Source organism: Pelophylax lessonae (assembly GCF_965119305.1).
Source record: "Pelophylax lessonae genome assembly, chromosome: 5".
Classification (NCBI taxonomy): Eukaryota; Metazoa; Chordata; class Amphibia; order Anura; family Ranidae; genus Pelophylax; species Pelophylax lessonae.
In genome coordinates, this window is record NC_138772.1 from 35,961,718 (window position 1) to 35,977,219 (window position 15,502).

General features: G+C 45.7%; 1 protein-coding gene across 1 annotated transcript in view; it reads left to right on the top strand.

Moving 5' to 3' along the window:
- CRPPA (CDP-L-ribitol pyrophosphorylase A) overlaps nucleotides 1-15,502 on the top strand; it is a 353,916-nt gene that overhangs the window by 101,673 nt on the left and 236,741 nt on the right. Inside the window, exon 5 of the mRNA XM_082259071.1 lies at nucleotides 1,329-1,374. Within this exon, the coding sequence (XP_082115197.1) occupies nucleotides 1,329-1,374 (46 nt within the window). The remainder of the gene's footprint in view (nucleotides 1-1,328; nucleotides 1,375-15,502) is intronic.

Genomic DNA, 15,502 nt, shown 5'->3' on the forward strand with positions numbered 1-15,502 from the left:
TAAAAATACACTGGTAGTGAAGGGGTTAACTTTATTTGAGAGGGAGGGGCTGTGTGTGTCCCTAGGGGCGTGATTCTAACTGTGATTGGCTGTGGCTTCAACTGTATGCAGAGTGATCAATGGATCTACATAGTAGATCCATGTGATCATCTCTCATACAGAGAGGAGAATGACAGGCAGCTTGTTTACACAAGCTGCCTGACTTTCTCCCTCTCCCCCGCCGATCGCAGAGTGGCCGGCGGCGATCGGGTCCGCCGGTCACATGCGCGGGGGGGGTCCGTGACCACGCGGGAGCGGGAGCGCGCCTCCGGCGGCGCGCGCTCGCTCCCTAAACCCTCACAGGCGAGCGACGTAGACCTACGTCACTTTGCCTGTGAGGGGCTGACCGCCGCCGTAGATAGTCGTGCGGCGGTCGGCAAGTGGTTAAACCTGCACAGTTTGGGAGATATTCATCCTGCATGCAGCCACTGACACCAGCGGCGCATGCGCTCTGAAGGTCCGGCGGACCTTCAGAGCTCCTTGCCGGAAAGTGAACTCCAGCGCGCATACGCGGGAGTGACGTCATCGCGGCTCCAGCCACTCGCAGCACCGGAGCCGCCGCCGAACCCGGAAGAGACGCCGAGGGAACATGACAATTTCCTTAGCGGTGTCCGGGCGACCGTGTCGGGTCTTCGTTCTAAGATAAGTATTTCATAATGTGCTAGTATGCCATTGTCTTGCAGGGGTTTTTTTGTACTCAGGGGATACTACCGCTTTAATGTTCCATGAACGACACCCCGAAACAGATTGCAAAATGCAGTGAGCTTGACAGAATCGTATCACATGGGTTCACATCCATGTGATGTGATTTTCATGCGGGGGGGAAAAAAGGGTCCACATTTGCACCAAAATGTTGTAGGACCCTTTTTTCCCCGCACCTAAATCTTATCGCATGGGTGTGAATACCCATGCGATGCAATTCTGGCAAGCTTTGGATTGTGGGAAAGTGGGAGTTACTAAAATAGCAGAGAGGTGATTTTTAGCTAAAAACACCAACAAACGCTCAAAAATGCCAATGCAAAAAAGCTAAAAAATGCAGAAAAACTGCAAAGCTACTGGCGTTTTTATAACGTCCAGTGAGCATGAGGCCTTAAAGGGTGCCATGACTGAAAAAAGTTAAGAAACATTGATCTAGATTGCCTACTTCTGATGCACTGCGACGCTTGCATAAATGAGACTGCATGAATTATTGGTATTGCTGCCAATGGAGAGCGCTGCTTTGGGCAGTTGCTTTATTGGCATATAATTCCTTCCTGTGCTGTAATTAATGGCTCGAATTTATTCACTAGGTGACCTACAAGCGAGATTTATACGCAGCTGAGTCAATTATTAAAGGTAAGTGTGTCTTTTTATGATGTTATTATAGGTTGCTAACAGGGATGTGTGTTCTAATTAACTCTTTAATGGTGTGAGCTTTACAAAACTGATAAAGAATGGGAGTGGAGCCATGAGGTCACCGCTTTATTATGAGCTCGTTAAACCTTAAAGAAATTCGGTATTAATAAAAAATGTTTAGGCAGTTAACACATTCCAGGCTGAGAGCGTGCATTTGTAATTCTCAGCAGAATGCTGTTTTTTTGTCTTGCATTCTTGTTTTACATGTCTTGCATTTACCTTAAAGTATAACGAAAGGTGAAACTTTTCTTTTAGCCCTCGTTCACATATTTGTCATGCGATTTGACAAGTCGCACCCTTTGGCCAGCAATCACACTGTTCAAATTGGCGCAAATTTGCGATGTCACACCGATTTGAAAAGTTCCTGCACTACTTTTGGCGATTTTGGGTGCGACTTGCAAATACATCTGTGCATGAAGCCGCACAGATGTCCTCCCAGTCACACCCGGAGTCGCAGTGACACGCAGTTTTAACAACTTGTCGCCCGCTCACCGTCAAATGACGGCGGAGAGGTGCGGCTCTCGTTCTGGGAAAATGTCATATGATGGCGATCCTTGTTGACTGCTGTACATTCTTGGCAACTATTGTGATGTCAGTAGAACTCTGCATAGTGTTGTCCATGATCTCCATGCAGCCATCTGACATCCTAATTCTTCTGGTTAACCATTGTGACAGGAAGTCAGGTAAATCTGTGGGTGTTGTCACAGACGGGAGATACATTTCTGCCTTGTTTAGACAATTCACCAATTACTATCAGGTGTCGGCTGCGGAGGTAGCCAGAAAGGTTTAAAGACGTTGGAAAGCTTCAGCTATTCAGAATGAGGCAATTAAGGCCTTTATAAGTTATCCAGAGGATAACTACTGATGGCTGCCTCCTGAGGCTTTTTGTGTTAAGGAGAGCAGTGAGCTGAGAAAGACTTCTGAAGGTGAGGTGGTGTTGACTTTTTCTGTGTGAAAGGAAAACAAATGGACTATTGATTTTCTGCTGTATGACCAGCAGTGTCTGCCCAGCAGTAGGTTGGGACAGACTCCATAGGTAGGTTCCTGTGTTGTGAAGGTAGATGCCCTAAGTGGCCAGGGTTTATTTTATATTTGTTTGATTCATGCTGTTTGGATGCTAGCACTTGTTTCCAGCAAATTGGAAGAATAAACTATAGACCCTTGTTTTCAACCACTCCTCGGCTGTCTCTCTGTGTAGCTAACCCCTTACACCACCCACACCCCTCCTCTGTCTGCTCCCTCTGCAGCGATCTCGTCGCGATCACTGTAGCCCGGCCACACCCCCTTCCCTGAGTCCTGTCCAATCACTTCCTTGCTGCAGGCTACACCTCTCCAATAGCTGCATGAGTGATCACTGCCGGGGAGACAGAGGTAGGGGGAGGGCCCAGCATGGATATGGTGAATGTGACCCCTCCCAGCAGCACTGCAGTGTGTGCCCCGAATGTCGTAATGTCTGTGACTGGCCTTCATTTCCAGGACATAGCCGGGGACAAGGTCATGTCAGGACAGCTTTTAAAAATGCGTTAGTGTCCCAGACTGATCGGAACAGTTGGCAACTATGCATTAGCCATTTCATATTTGTAATGCGACACAGAACCAATGGCAACGTATTGGATAATATTTGACCTGGAACAAGAAGTTCTCTTGTCCCTTTGTCGAATAGGAACAGGCTAGCTGCACAATAGGGGAATCGATCGACCATGAGACTATTCACAACATATGGGCCCTTCATTACAAGGTAAGGCAACCTAACAGCACAGTGAATATAGCTTCACTAATACCTAGTTAAAACAATTAAAACATTTTAAAGTGTACAATGCCTTTGAGTGCACCATTTTATTGAAATTCCATCACCATTCTGACTATCCTGCTACCTTCAACCAAAGCTATATTTTGCACATTCAGGGAAAAGTAACCGCTGTGCTTAGTAGGTTGCCCCCCTCTGCTGCTTATATTTCACATTTAAAAATGGTGTTTATGGATATTTTAACAAGGGAGGGAGGGGGGTACAGAAGAAAAGGAGGGGAGGTGGAAGTTGGAGGAATATAGTAAAAATATAACCATAAAACACAACCATTTATAAAGTCCCACAGTGCTCTGTTGTGCCATGAAGTTCTACACTTAGAAATAAGAGAAATTTTGACTTGGCTGTAAAACCTATATCCTGGATAACAGTACAGGGCACAGGCAGATTATTCATACACCATGGGTTATAGGCATGTAACTTCAGGTGATTGGATACTGGCAAAGCTTTAGAGGACACACCCATTGGGCACCTGTCCTATATTCCTACTGTGCTCCGTGAGTCCTCAGTTTTGTAGCAAGCAATGGAGTGTAAACCAAGAAATGTGAGGGAGGGTGGTGTGTGTCCTGTTATGTACTTCAAAATATGGAATTGACGGGTAAAATTCCTCTTATATTTTTTTTTTTTAAATCTTTTTATTGTTTCAACAAAATTAACATACAAACAATTGGTGCAAAAGGTTCACCAAGCAGCCTCACCACACACGGTCATTGGCTGGAGAAAAAAACATGCAGGTATAGGGGGGTGCCCACGCAGGGGCGGAATAACAATGACATCAGCAGTAAATGACATATTAAGGAACAAGAGGAGACCAACACGGCACCCGGAGCGGCGGTCCAGCCGAGTCACACTGGGCGGCTAGTCAGCCCTCGGGTCGCCCCCACCCAGGCAGTCAGCAAGCAGCGGGATAGAAGAGTCCGCCAAACATCTGGCCCAGACCCTGTCGTGTTTCTTTGGGCATCCCCTATAAAAGTATGTGTCCTTATACAGCGGTATCACCGAATCCACCAGCGCCCTCCACTGCCGAAGCGGGGGGGGGGGGGAGGGGGGACCGCTGTCTCCAGTGAAGCACAATATTCTTCCAAGCGTAGAACAGGAGGAGGCCCACGAGAGTACGATCTGCCGCCCTAGGCAGCAGGTCATCCAAGAGGCCCAGTAAAGCTATTTTTGGTGAGGGGTCGATTGAGACCTGCAAAACACCATTTGCAGCCGCAAACACCCGCGACCAATAATCCGACAGGGCAGGGCAGGTCCAGAAGACGTGGATAAAGTCCCCGGGAGTGCAGCTGCACCGCCAGCACTCCAGGGAGTGGGAACCATGAATCTTATGTAAACGATGAGGGGTGAGATAGGCCGGTGGGCAATCTTGTACTGAACCATGCGGTCTTTGAGCGAGATCAGGATCTTAAAGGGGGAGTCCCACATCTGCTGCCAGCCCTTCGCGTCCAAGCCCGGGACATTTCGAGTCCACCTGTCCCGGAGACTCCGGAGAGAACACCCAAAATTCCTCTTATCTTAACTGTATTATACAGGACACACGCAGAGTATTCATACACCATGGGACATCCCCAAGCAACGAATTAGAAACGTGGACAACAATGAGGCAAACAAAACTGTGCCAACAAGCTTAACATGGGTCAGAAGACCCAACCTCAGATAGCCCCTTCAAGAACCTTCTGAAAGCTTCATCAGCAGATTTGACATCTGTCTAGTAAAACGTTAAAAAATTAGGAACAGAAGACCAAGTGGTGGCCTTACACAACTGGGCTACAGAGACTTGGTGCCAAAATACCCGAGACGCTCCCACCGTTCTGGTGGGATGGGCGCATAAAAATGCAGGAAGATATTTCTTTTGGAGAACGTAAGCTCTTACAATTCGATTTCGTATCCATTGTGCAGTGGTGGACTTTTAAGCAGGGTGCCCCTTGTGAGGTCTAAAGAACAGGACAAACAGAATTCTGCCTGATTGGAGCAGTAGCCTTAAGGTACTGTATACTCTAAAGGCTCTTATATCCAGCGACACAAGCAATTTCCTTTGGATGCTAATGGCCCGTACACACGATCCGAAAATCGGACGAAAAATAACGCTTGTGAAAAGATCGGACGATAATCTGATCGTTAGTACACAGCTTACGAGAGGCGATCACGACAGTTCGCCCGATATTATCCGGTCGTGCAAGCATAAAAATCGTACTATAACACATCGTACGATAATCGTATTATCAGTATGTTGTTCATCCTAAAAAAAATGGTGAGCAGTAGACAGCGCATGAGCAGTAGACCTCATTTCCCCTCACACGCTACAACGTGGTTAGGCATACCGGAAGCTTTTGAATAATCGTCCGAGAAAATTCGTATCGTAAGTAACCTCTCCCATTTGCGAATATAATTGAGAGTTCCTAGCAACCAAACAAAAACGGACGGAACGTCGTCCGATTTTCGGATCGTGTGTACTGGGCATTAGGATCAGGGCATGAGGATGGGAGGATCATGACCTAATTGAAGTGGAATGCTGAGACCACCTTAGGGAGGAAGGATGACCTTGGATGTAAGACAACCTTGTCATTGTAAAGTATGAGGAAAGGCTTTTTACAGGAAAGGACTGCCAGTTCACAAACCTATTTGGCAGACGTGATAACGACCTCAATTCTTGAGCATGTGCTCTTAGATAAAGAACTTTCTTTTCTGGGAGAAAGTCTTTTGCTTGGGATATGTCTAGGACCAGACCCAAGTATTCCAGGCAATGGGGAGACTGGAGAGCAGATTTTTTTAAAATTGATCACCCAACCAAAGGCCTGAATCATCTGAAAAGTCCTGGTGACATTTTCTAATAGCTGAAAGAGACACGAGTCCTTCAGAAGAAGGTCATCTAGACTTGGATACCATCAGTCCTGAGAAGGACGGGTGGCTGTCTGTCAATGCGAAGCACAGAAAACAGTGATGAGGTGGGTAAATGGGAACATGTACTTAGACATCTTGGATGTCCACAGGTGCAATGTATTCCCCCTTGTTTCAGTGAGGCAATTAATGACTGCGGACTCCATGCAAAATTTTGGAATTTGATGGAGTTTAAGGGATTTTAAATCCAGAATAGGACGAATACCCCTGCTGGGCTTTGGTATCGTGAACAGGTTTGAGTAGAATACTTTGGGCCTGTTTTGCAGAGATACAAACACCATTCCCTGGGACAAGAAGTGGTTTAGGGCATTTTGCAAATCAAACTGTCTTTTGGCGATTTTTGGTTGATTTGAAAGAAGAAAGTGGTGAAGTGGTAGAGATTTGAACTCTATTTTTTACCCCTTTGAAACCACAGATTGAATTGAGATATGTTTGGGACGTCTAAGATAGGCAAACTTTTAACAGATATCCCCCCACTCTAAGAAACTGAAATAAAGGTTAAATTGTATCTTGGTGGCCTTTGGCGCGCTGGAATACGCATCCTCATCCAGTTTAACTCTATAATTGCCGCATAGAAATGGTTTATGACTATATATTAGGGATAGACCAATTATCGGCAAGGCCGATATATCGATGGCCGATATGCACTTTCCCCGATATATCGGTATCGGCCCTGGAACTGGCCGATATTGCTGATATTTTTGTGACATCATTCTGCCTTCTTAGGCCGCCTCAATCGCCTTGGACAGCCTCGAATCGAGTCGGGACTAGTCTCGCGGTAGTGTATCACAGCCATACACCCACCCACAGCAGCCCGGTGCCAGCCAACCACCCACATCCACAGGCCCTGTACCAGCCAGCCACCCACAGGCACTGTACCAGCCAGCCACCCACAGGTCCTGTACCAGCCAGCCACTCACAGCCCCTGTGTCAGCCACCCACCACAGGGTGCCAGCCAGCCACCAATAGACAGGGTGCCAGCCAGCCAGCCAGCCACCCACTGGCTCTGTCCAGCCAGCCACCCACTGGCTCTGTCCAGCCAGCCAGCCACCCACTGGCTCTGTCCAGCCAGCCAGCCACCCACTGGCTCTGTCCAGCCAGCCAGCCACCCACAGGCTCTGTCCAACCAGCCAACCACCCACAGGCACTGTACCAGCCAGCCACCCACAGCCCCTGTTCCAGCCAGCCACCCACCACAGGTTGCCAGCCAGCCAGCCACCCACCCACCGACCACAGGGTGCCAGCCAGCCAGCCACAGGCCCAGTACCAGCCAGCCACAGGCCCGGTACCAGCCACCCACCACAGGGTGCCAGACAGCCAGCCATCCACCACAGGGTGCCAGCAACCCATCACAGGGAGCCAGTCAGCCACCCACCACAGGGTGCCAGAAAGCCAGCCATTAAGCATTAAACAAAAATGAACATGTTCAGTACCAGATTTGCGTCAAAAATTGTCTTTATTTTTTAAAACTTTAAATGTACAAAATATCGTCCGATATCGATACGTTGTGACCAAAATATCGGTATCGGCCCTGAAAAAAACCATATCAGTCTATCCCTACTATATATAAGGTGTTTGTAGGTTTTGAGTTATTCTGTAGTGGAATCGCAAACCTTTTTTTATTATGACATGTTCCCTTTGAACAAATCTGTGCAGGGAAAAAAAGCTATTAAATGTACTGTATGTAAAGCTAATGCACCATGTGTGTCAGCATTGCCATCTGTAGTCACCACCAGCGGTGCGTGTGACAACGCAGGAGCACAATTAGGAGTGACGGATTGTTGTCATTCTATAACAGGTAGTACCTGAACAGGGATCTTCATTGCAGGATCCACAGGTATTTCATTGAAATCTGCAGAGTTACATGGACTGAAAGCAAATGAGATTTTAGTGATTAGACTTAGAACTTTTACTCAGAGTTGTATAAAGTACTCGAAACCCATACTTGAGTAAAAGTACAAGTGCTCGATCAAAAAGTGACTTGAGTAGAAGTGGAAGTGCTCGATCAAAAAGTGACTTGAGTAGAAGTGGAAGTGCTCGATCAAAAAGTGACTTGAGTAGAAGTACTAAAGTATTCAACATTTTTTGGACTTAAGAATTGCAAGTAGTTTTTTTTTTAATTTTGCTACTCAAGTACTGAAAGTAAAAGTACAAGTACTGTGTTATGTAATTATTAAAGAAAGAAGTCAAAAGTTTATTAAAGTTAAAGTTATTAAAGAAAGAAGTCAAAAGTACACATGACATTATACACATTTTTTTGAGCTTCATGAAACCTGCCATCTACTGTTCTGGCAGTGGTAATTTTTATAATTGTAACGAGTAACTATGCAGCACAAAAAAAATATTGGAGTAGAAGTATTGAAATCATTGAAAAAATGTAGTGAAGTAAAAGTGGAAGTAGGAGAAAAAAATTCTACTCTAGGAAAGTACAGATACCGCATTTCGGTACTCAAGTACAGTAGTGAAGTAGTTCTACTTATGGCACTTTTCCACTGCAAGTACCGGCTAGTACCGGCTCGGCTCTACTCGGCCCTGCTTGGCCTGGTTTGCTTTTCCACTGCTGGTACCGTATGGTATATACGGTCCGGTATAGGTTTGCTTTTCCTCTAAAGCAGTACTAAAGTTAAGTGGGTGGGATAACAACGGGGTGGGTGGGATTCTCTGACCAATCAGTGGCTAGTAGTGACTGCATGCAAAGGATTGTGGGATATGGTACCAGTTTGGTACCTGTTGGAACCACAATCGAGTAGGTACTGTTTTTTCAGGGCTGTACCGTACCGTACTGTTCAGTTCCATGCAGTGGAAAAGCAAACCTATACCGTACCGTAATGAACCATTCCGACCCTATACCATGCGGTACCAGCAGTGGAAAAGCACAAAAGGGTGCCGAACCGGTACGGTTCCATGCAGTGGAAAAGCGCCATTAGTTACTATACATCTCTGCTTTTACTTTTGGAAATTCTCCTACATGTTCATTATTGTTTTAGATATAGGAGCCCTATAAATGTCAAATACTTTTTCTGGAAAGGATAGCCCTGAGTTTGCACTGGCGTAATAATATATCAAACTAGCACTTAGTTTACCTTCAAAAGTTTTCCTTTTCTTTTTCCATGTCATCCGTGACCTGTGTGGTGCTCAACTAATCTTTGACCCTGAATGTTGGATCCCAGGGCTGTTTTTTTGTTCAGCTTTTAAGTTTTGACGAGTTTCTTGTTTTTACCTACGTCTGATAATTGCCGGTTCTGAGTGACTCCTCACCACTTCAGGGCTTTTTTGTCTTTAAACCGCTTACTCCATTTCTGATGACAGACTGGTAGCACCTTGACTGTTTTTGGCCATGTGGTTATCTTTACCTGCCTTTTTAGTGTTTATCCAGTGTATTTTAGTGCTTCATGCTTTATTTTTTCCTCCCTCTGAAGAATGGGATTACGGTAGTCCACTCAAATGCGTCATCAGTAGTATCAACCTCGCAGGAAGGACCATTGGAATCTCTTCTGTTTTTACTTAATTTTTAATCCGCCCCACCACATTGGTCAACTTTTCATGGATTCTCATTTTAGTTTTTCTTGTGGGTTCTTTAAGTTTTAATCCACCACGTTGCCAGGTTGGTCAACCTTTCTTTTGTGTGTTCTCATTTTAGTTTCTTTTTCTGCCTATGCTTTTTCCTTCGGGTGTTTCCATTCTGGTTTGTTTTTGTGGTATACTTAATTTTTAATCTGCCCTGTCACATTGGTTAACTTTACTGCTTTTGTGTTTTTTCTTCATGTGGTCCCATTTTAGTTTCTTTTTGTGGGTTCCTTTTTTTCCCTTCTCTTTTTTGCTAAGTAGGATTAATGAGCTGCTAGAGGGATAGTTCTGAGTGCTGAGCATGATTAAAGAAATAGCAGATGTATTTTATGTCCAGTTTAAATGGAAGAGGAACAGAAATTAATTGGACATTTTAGGGGTGATCTCTCAAAGAAATATTACACACACATGCTAAAATATAATAATTTATTATCACTCAGCCATTGGAGAAACAAAACAAAAAAGAATATACATGATGGATCTTTTAGAACAGTGGTCTCCAAACTGTGGCCCATGGAATGGATGTGGCCCTCTGTTTGCCTTTACCTGCCTCTTAGGGCACTATTCATCCCACTGAAACAAGGCACTATTCCTCCCAGTGACACCAACAGTGGGGCACTATTCCTTCCACTGACACCGACAGTGGGGCACTATTCCTTCCACTGACACTAGACACCAACAGAGGGGCACTATTCCTTCCACTGACACTAGACACCAACAGAGGGGCACTATTCCTTCCACTGACACTAGACACCAACAGTGGGGCACTATTCCTTCCACTGACACCAACAGTGGGGCACTATTCCTTCCACTGACACTAGACACCAACAGTGGGGCACTATTCCTTCCACTGACACTAGACACCAACAGAGGGGCACTATTCCGTCCACTGACACTAGACACCAACAGAAGGGCACTATTCCTTCCACTGACACTAGACACCAACAGTGGGGCACTTTTCCTTCCACTGACACTAGACACCAACAGTGGGGCACTATTCCTTCCACTGACACTAGACACCAACAGAGGGGCACTATTCCTTCCACTGACACTAGACACCAACAGTGGGGCACTATTCCACCGACACCAAAGAGCACTATTCATCCCACTGACACCATAGATGGGGCACTATTCCTTCCACTGACACCATAGATGGGGCGCTATTCCTTCCACTGACACCAGACACCAACAGTGGGGCACTATTCCTTCCACTGACACCAATGAGCACTATTCATCCCACTGACACCATAGATGGGGCGCTATTCCTTCCACTGACACCAAAGAGCACTATTCATCCCACTGACACCAACAGTGGGGCACTATTCCTTCCACTGACACCAAAGAGCACTATTCATCCCACTGACACCATAGATGGGGCACTATTCCTACCACTGACACCAACGATGGGATGCTTCTAAACTCTGGTAAAAACCTATGTGTGCATGGACACATAGGCTTTCATTCAGTTGGGTTCAGGAGCTTTGACAAAAAACGCCAAAAGCTCCTAATGTGAGTTTAGGAGCAGCAGTGTGAATGAGGCTTAGTGTGGTCAGTTTTTAATAGTTAGGGTCCATGCACACTGGCTTATTAAAAAAATGCGGCTCCTAGAGGAGTTTAGCATTTTGCCTGTAGAAGCAACTAATGTTATCCTATGTTTTCATGCACATTAGGTCATTTAGAGGCATATTTTTTGTGCAAAATTAGGTTTTGCCGCGTTAACAATTAATAAAAATATAATGTGACATCATTTGAAAATATAAAACAGATCAAATGTCTCAAAAGGGAGTTCCATGTGATAAAACAGTCCGTTCTAACACCTCATAGCAGTTCTAATTGTGAAGGATCTGATGCCTTTTTTATGTCTAACATGTGCATTCATTATGGGTATACTGTAGATGACAAGCCAAAAAGTGAATCACCCAAGTGCGCCTCAACCGTAGAGTAAAAAGTGGCTTCTTACCAGAAATGATGGGCTCTTAATCAAAACAGTCAAAAGCGCTGTGTGAATAAATATCACTTACAATAGAAACCATACACTCCTTTCTTTCTCTCAGATTAGAGCGATATCATGGTAGGGGTTGCTCCATCATATCATACATAGATAATGAATGAAAGATAGCCACATAGTGTAAAATTGTATAGTATATTTATTAAAAACAAGGAAGTACTAATTACTCACAATAATAATCAAGCATGTATACGATATATCGATCCAATGCTGTATCCGTCCCCTGCCGGTTCTGCAGTGAGAACTGAGCGTTTAAACACTGCTAATCAATTACTTCTCCCCCTCCACTCTGAGCAGAGAGCCATGACTGTCAGTCACCGGCTCTCTGCTTTCCCCACTAGCGCTCACTGGAGTGCTGGGCTGTGGAGGGGGCGAGAGTAGCTGGCTTAGGCTCTGAGCATCGCTGCGCTGCCTTGACCAGCTAATGGCCCGTACACACAATCCGAAAATCAGACGATAGATTGTCCATTTTTTTTTTTTTTTGCATGCTAGTCGCATATCGAAAATGAAGAGTTTAATAAAGTTACAGAAATTCTCGTACGACAGAATAAAAAATTGGAAGTGATTTCATGTGTTGTAGTGTATTTGTATTGTACTGATTAACCACTTAAGCCCCAGGCCTATTTCTGACACTTTTTGTTTACAAGTTAAAATCAGTATTTTTTCCTAGAAAACTACTTAGAATCCCCAAACATTATATATATATATATATATATATATTTTTAGCAAAGACTCTGGAGAATAAAATGGCGGTCATTGCAATATTTTTATGTAAACATCCCTTGTGACAGCAATATGCAGTGACAGGTACTCTTTATGGAGGGATCGAGGGTCTAAAAGACCCTCGACCCCTCCACTACACTTCCTTGTATGCAAAACGCCGAAAACTGCATTTTTGAATACACTTGTTGGGCTTTTTTCAGGTGTTTTTTGCAGATGTTTGGAGGAAGGCATTGACATCTAGCAAAAACTTGTAATCTGCCAAAAAAGAAGCTCATGTGCTTTTTGAGCTTCAGGCGTTTTGCTTTAGGTGACAAAACGCTCAGATGTGAACAGGGGCCATTGAAATGAATGGGATTTTGCTTGTTGGGCGTTTTGAGACTTCAGAGATGAGCGTTTTTATGAGCTGAAATACGCTCAGGTGTGAACAGGGCCTAAACCTTTTTCCCACTGACACAGGCAGAGGGCAGCAGATTTCCTCAAGATTTTGACAGTATTTTGCCTCTTCCATTTTTTTCTATCCTGACAAGTGCTCCAGTCCCTGCAGAGAAACACCCCCATAACAGGATATTACCACCTCCATGCTTTACTGTTGGAATGGTTTAATTTGGATTGTGAGCTGTATTGGATTTCCACCACTTATATCGTTTTTGAGACCAAATAATTACATTTTAGTTTAGGGGGATTCTTTTGTATACCCATTGTAGGTCCAGGGTAGTGGTCCATTCTTATGGAAACCAGACCCTACAGACTCTTCTAGGGCACCTCTTCCAAAGCATTTCTGCTTCTTTCTAGTGCCCAGTTACATGACCATTGCTAAGGTTAACCATATGGTCTATGCCCAGGGCTTTTTTTCTCAGTGAAAAGGTGCTGGAACTCCCCCTTTCTGAGTCACTTCATGTCTATCCCCCTACCCACCTCCAAGCACCATCCCTTGGTTCCACCCACTACCCACCTCCAAGCACCATCCCTTGGTTCCACCCCCTACCCACCTCCAAGCACCATCCCTTGGTTCCACCCCCTACCCACCTCCAAGCACCATCCCTTGGTTCCATCCCCTACCCACCTCCAAGCACCATCCCTTGGTTCCACCCCCACCCACCTCCAAGCACCATCCCTTGGTTCCATCCCCTACCCACCTCCAAGCACCATCCCTTGGTTCCATCCCCTACCCACCTCCAAGCACCATCCCTTGGTTCCATCCCCTACCCACCTCCAAGCACCATCCCTTGGTTCCACCCCCTACCCACCTCCAAGCACCATCCCTTGGTTCCACCCCCTACCCACCTCCAAGCACCATCCCTTGGTTCCACCCCCTACCCACCTCCAAGCACCATCCCTTGGTTCCACCCCCTACCCACCTCCAAGCACCATCCCTTGGTTCCACCCCCTACCCACCTCCAAGCACCATCCCTTGGTTCCACCCCCACACACCTCCAAGCACCATCCCTTGGTTCCACCCCCTACCCACCTCCAAGCACCATCCCTTGGTTCCACCTCCACCCACCTCCAAGCACCATCCCTTGGTTCCACCCCCTACCCACCTCCAAGCACCATCCCTTGGTTCCACCCCCTACCCACCTCCAAGCACCATCCCTTGGTTCCACCCCCTACCCACCTCCAAGCACCATCCCTTGGTTCCACCCCCTACCCACCTCCAAGCACCATCCCTTGGTTCCACCCCCTACCCACCTCCAAGCACCATCCCTTGGTTCCACCCCCTACCCACCTCCAAGCACCATACCTTGGTTCCACCCCCTACCCACCTCCAAGCACCATCCCTTGGTTCCACCCCCTACCCACCTCCAAGCACCATCCCTTTGTTCCACCCCCTACCCACCTCCAAGCACCACCTCATTTAGGGAATACAGAGCAAAGTATATTTTTGCTGTAATTTGTATGGAATTTGTTAATTAGAACAAGAAAAGCTGCAAAATAAACCCCTCTTTCAGCCAGAAGCAATATGCCCCCCCCCCAGCAACAATAGATTCCCCCAGCAACAGTTGAACCCTGCAACAAAATATCAACTCAGCAACAATAGACCTCTGGCAGCAACAACAGATCTCCCAAAAGCCAGCATCAATAGACTATCCAGCAGTTAGGTACAAAAGATCCCTCCCTCAACAGCAGATCCCTTCCAGCAACAATAGATTCCCTACACGCAACAATAGACCTCCCAAGCTACAACAGACTGCCTCGCAAAAATAGATCCCCTACAGCAACAATAGACCCCCCAGCATCAGTAGACCCTACAGCACACCCCTTGCCATTATACATTCAGTGCTGGAGGTGCCGGACTGCGTTCCCCGTGTTCCAACTGAACAAAAAGCCCTGTCTATGCCTGTTGTGATAAGAACACTGGTGAGGCCATTGTAGATAGACGAGGTAAGTCGCACCGAGGGAGCTAGTTTTGACAGTGTCTGAATCTGGTGACAACTGTCTGTTTGGGGCTTTCCCTAAACTTTCTAGAAATTTCTATTGCATCTCTGGGATGGGAAGTAATAGGAAATCTCCTCCCCAATGGGAGAAGGACAGCATAAAATAAACTGACATAGGGTTCAACCCTTCCCTACTGTATCCAAAACTGAAAAAAGTTTTGACTGTATAGTATATTCTGAATAATTTAAGGCATTAAAAAAAAAAAAAATCTAATCGTTTACTCTTCCTTTTAAAAACTTTGTGTAATTGTGCGTAAAGACGAGAAGCTTTAATCATCTCGAGCCTTGCTCCTGTATTTTTGCTGATAAAAAATGTGATGAAAGTGGTTTTATCACACGGTGCAGGTCTCCACACGTTCCTGCAGGAAGATTGCTAAGTGTTGCGGAAGTTTGTGTGAGCTTTGGGTGACCTTTGTGAGCACACAGCGGGATAAGCTGAAAGAGAGACAAAAGTCGTGGGGGGAAAACCTGAGAGACGGAAAAACGTGTTGAGGGGAGTGACAGTTCATTTGTCAGCGGCTTGTCATGGTTACTTGACTTGCTATGAGCTGAAAGATTGGCATCATAATTTTTTTTACCTACAGCAAAGATATGATATAGTTAGAAAAGTTATTTTAGTCTTGTTTGGTCAGC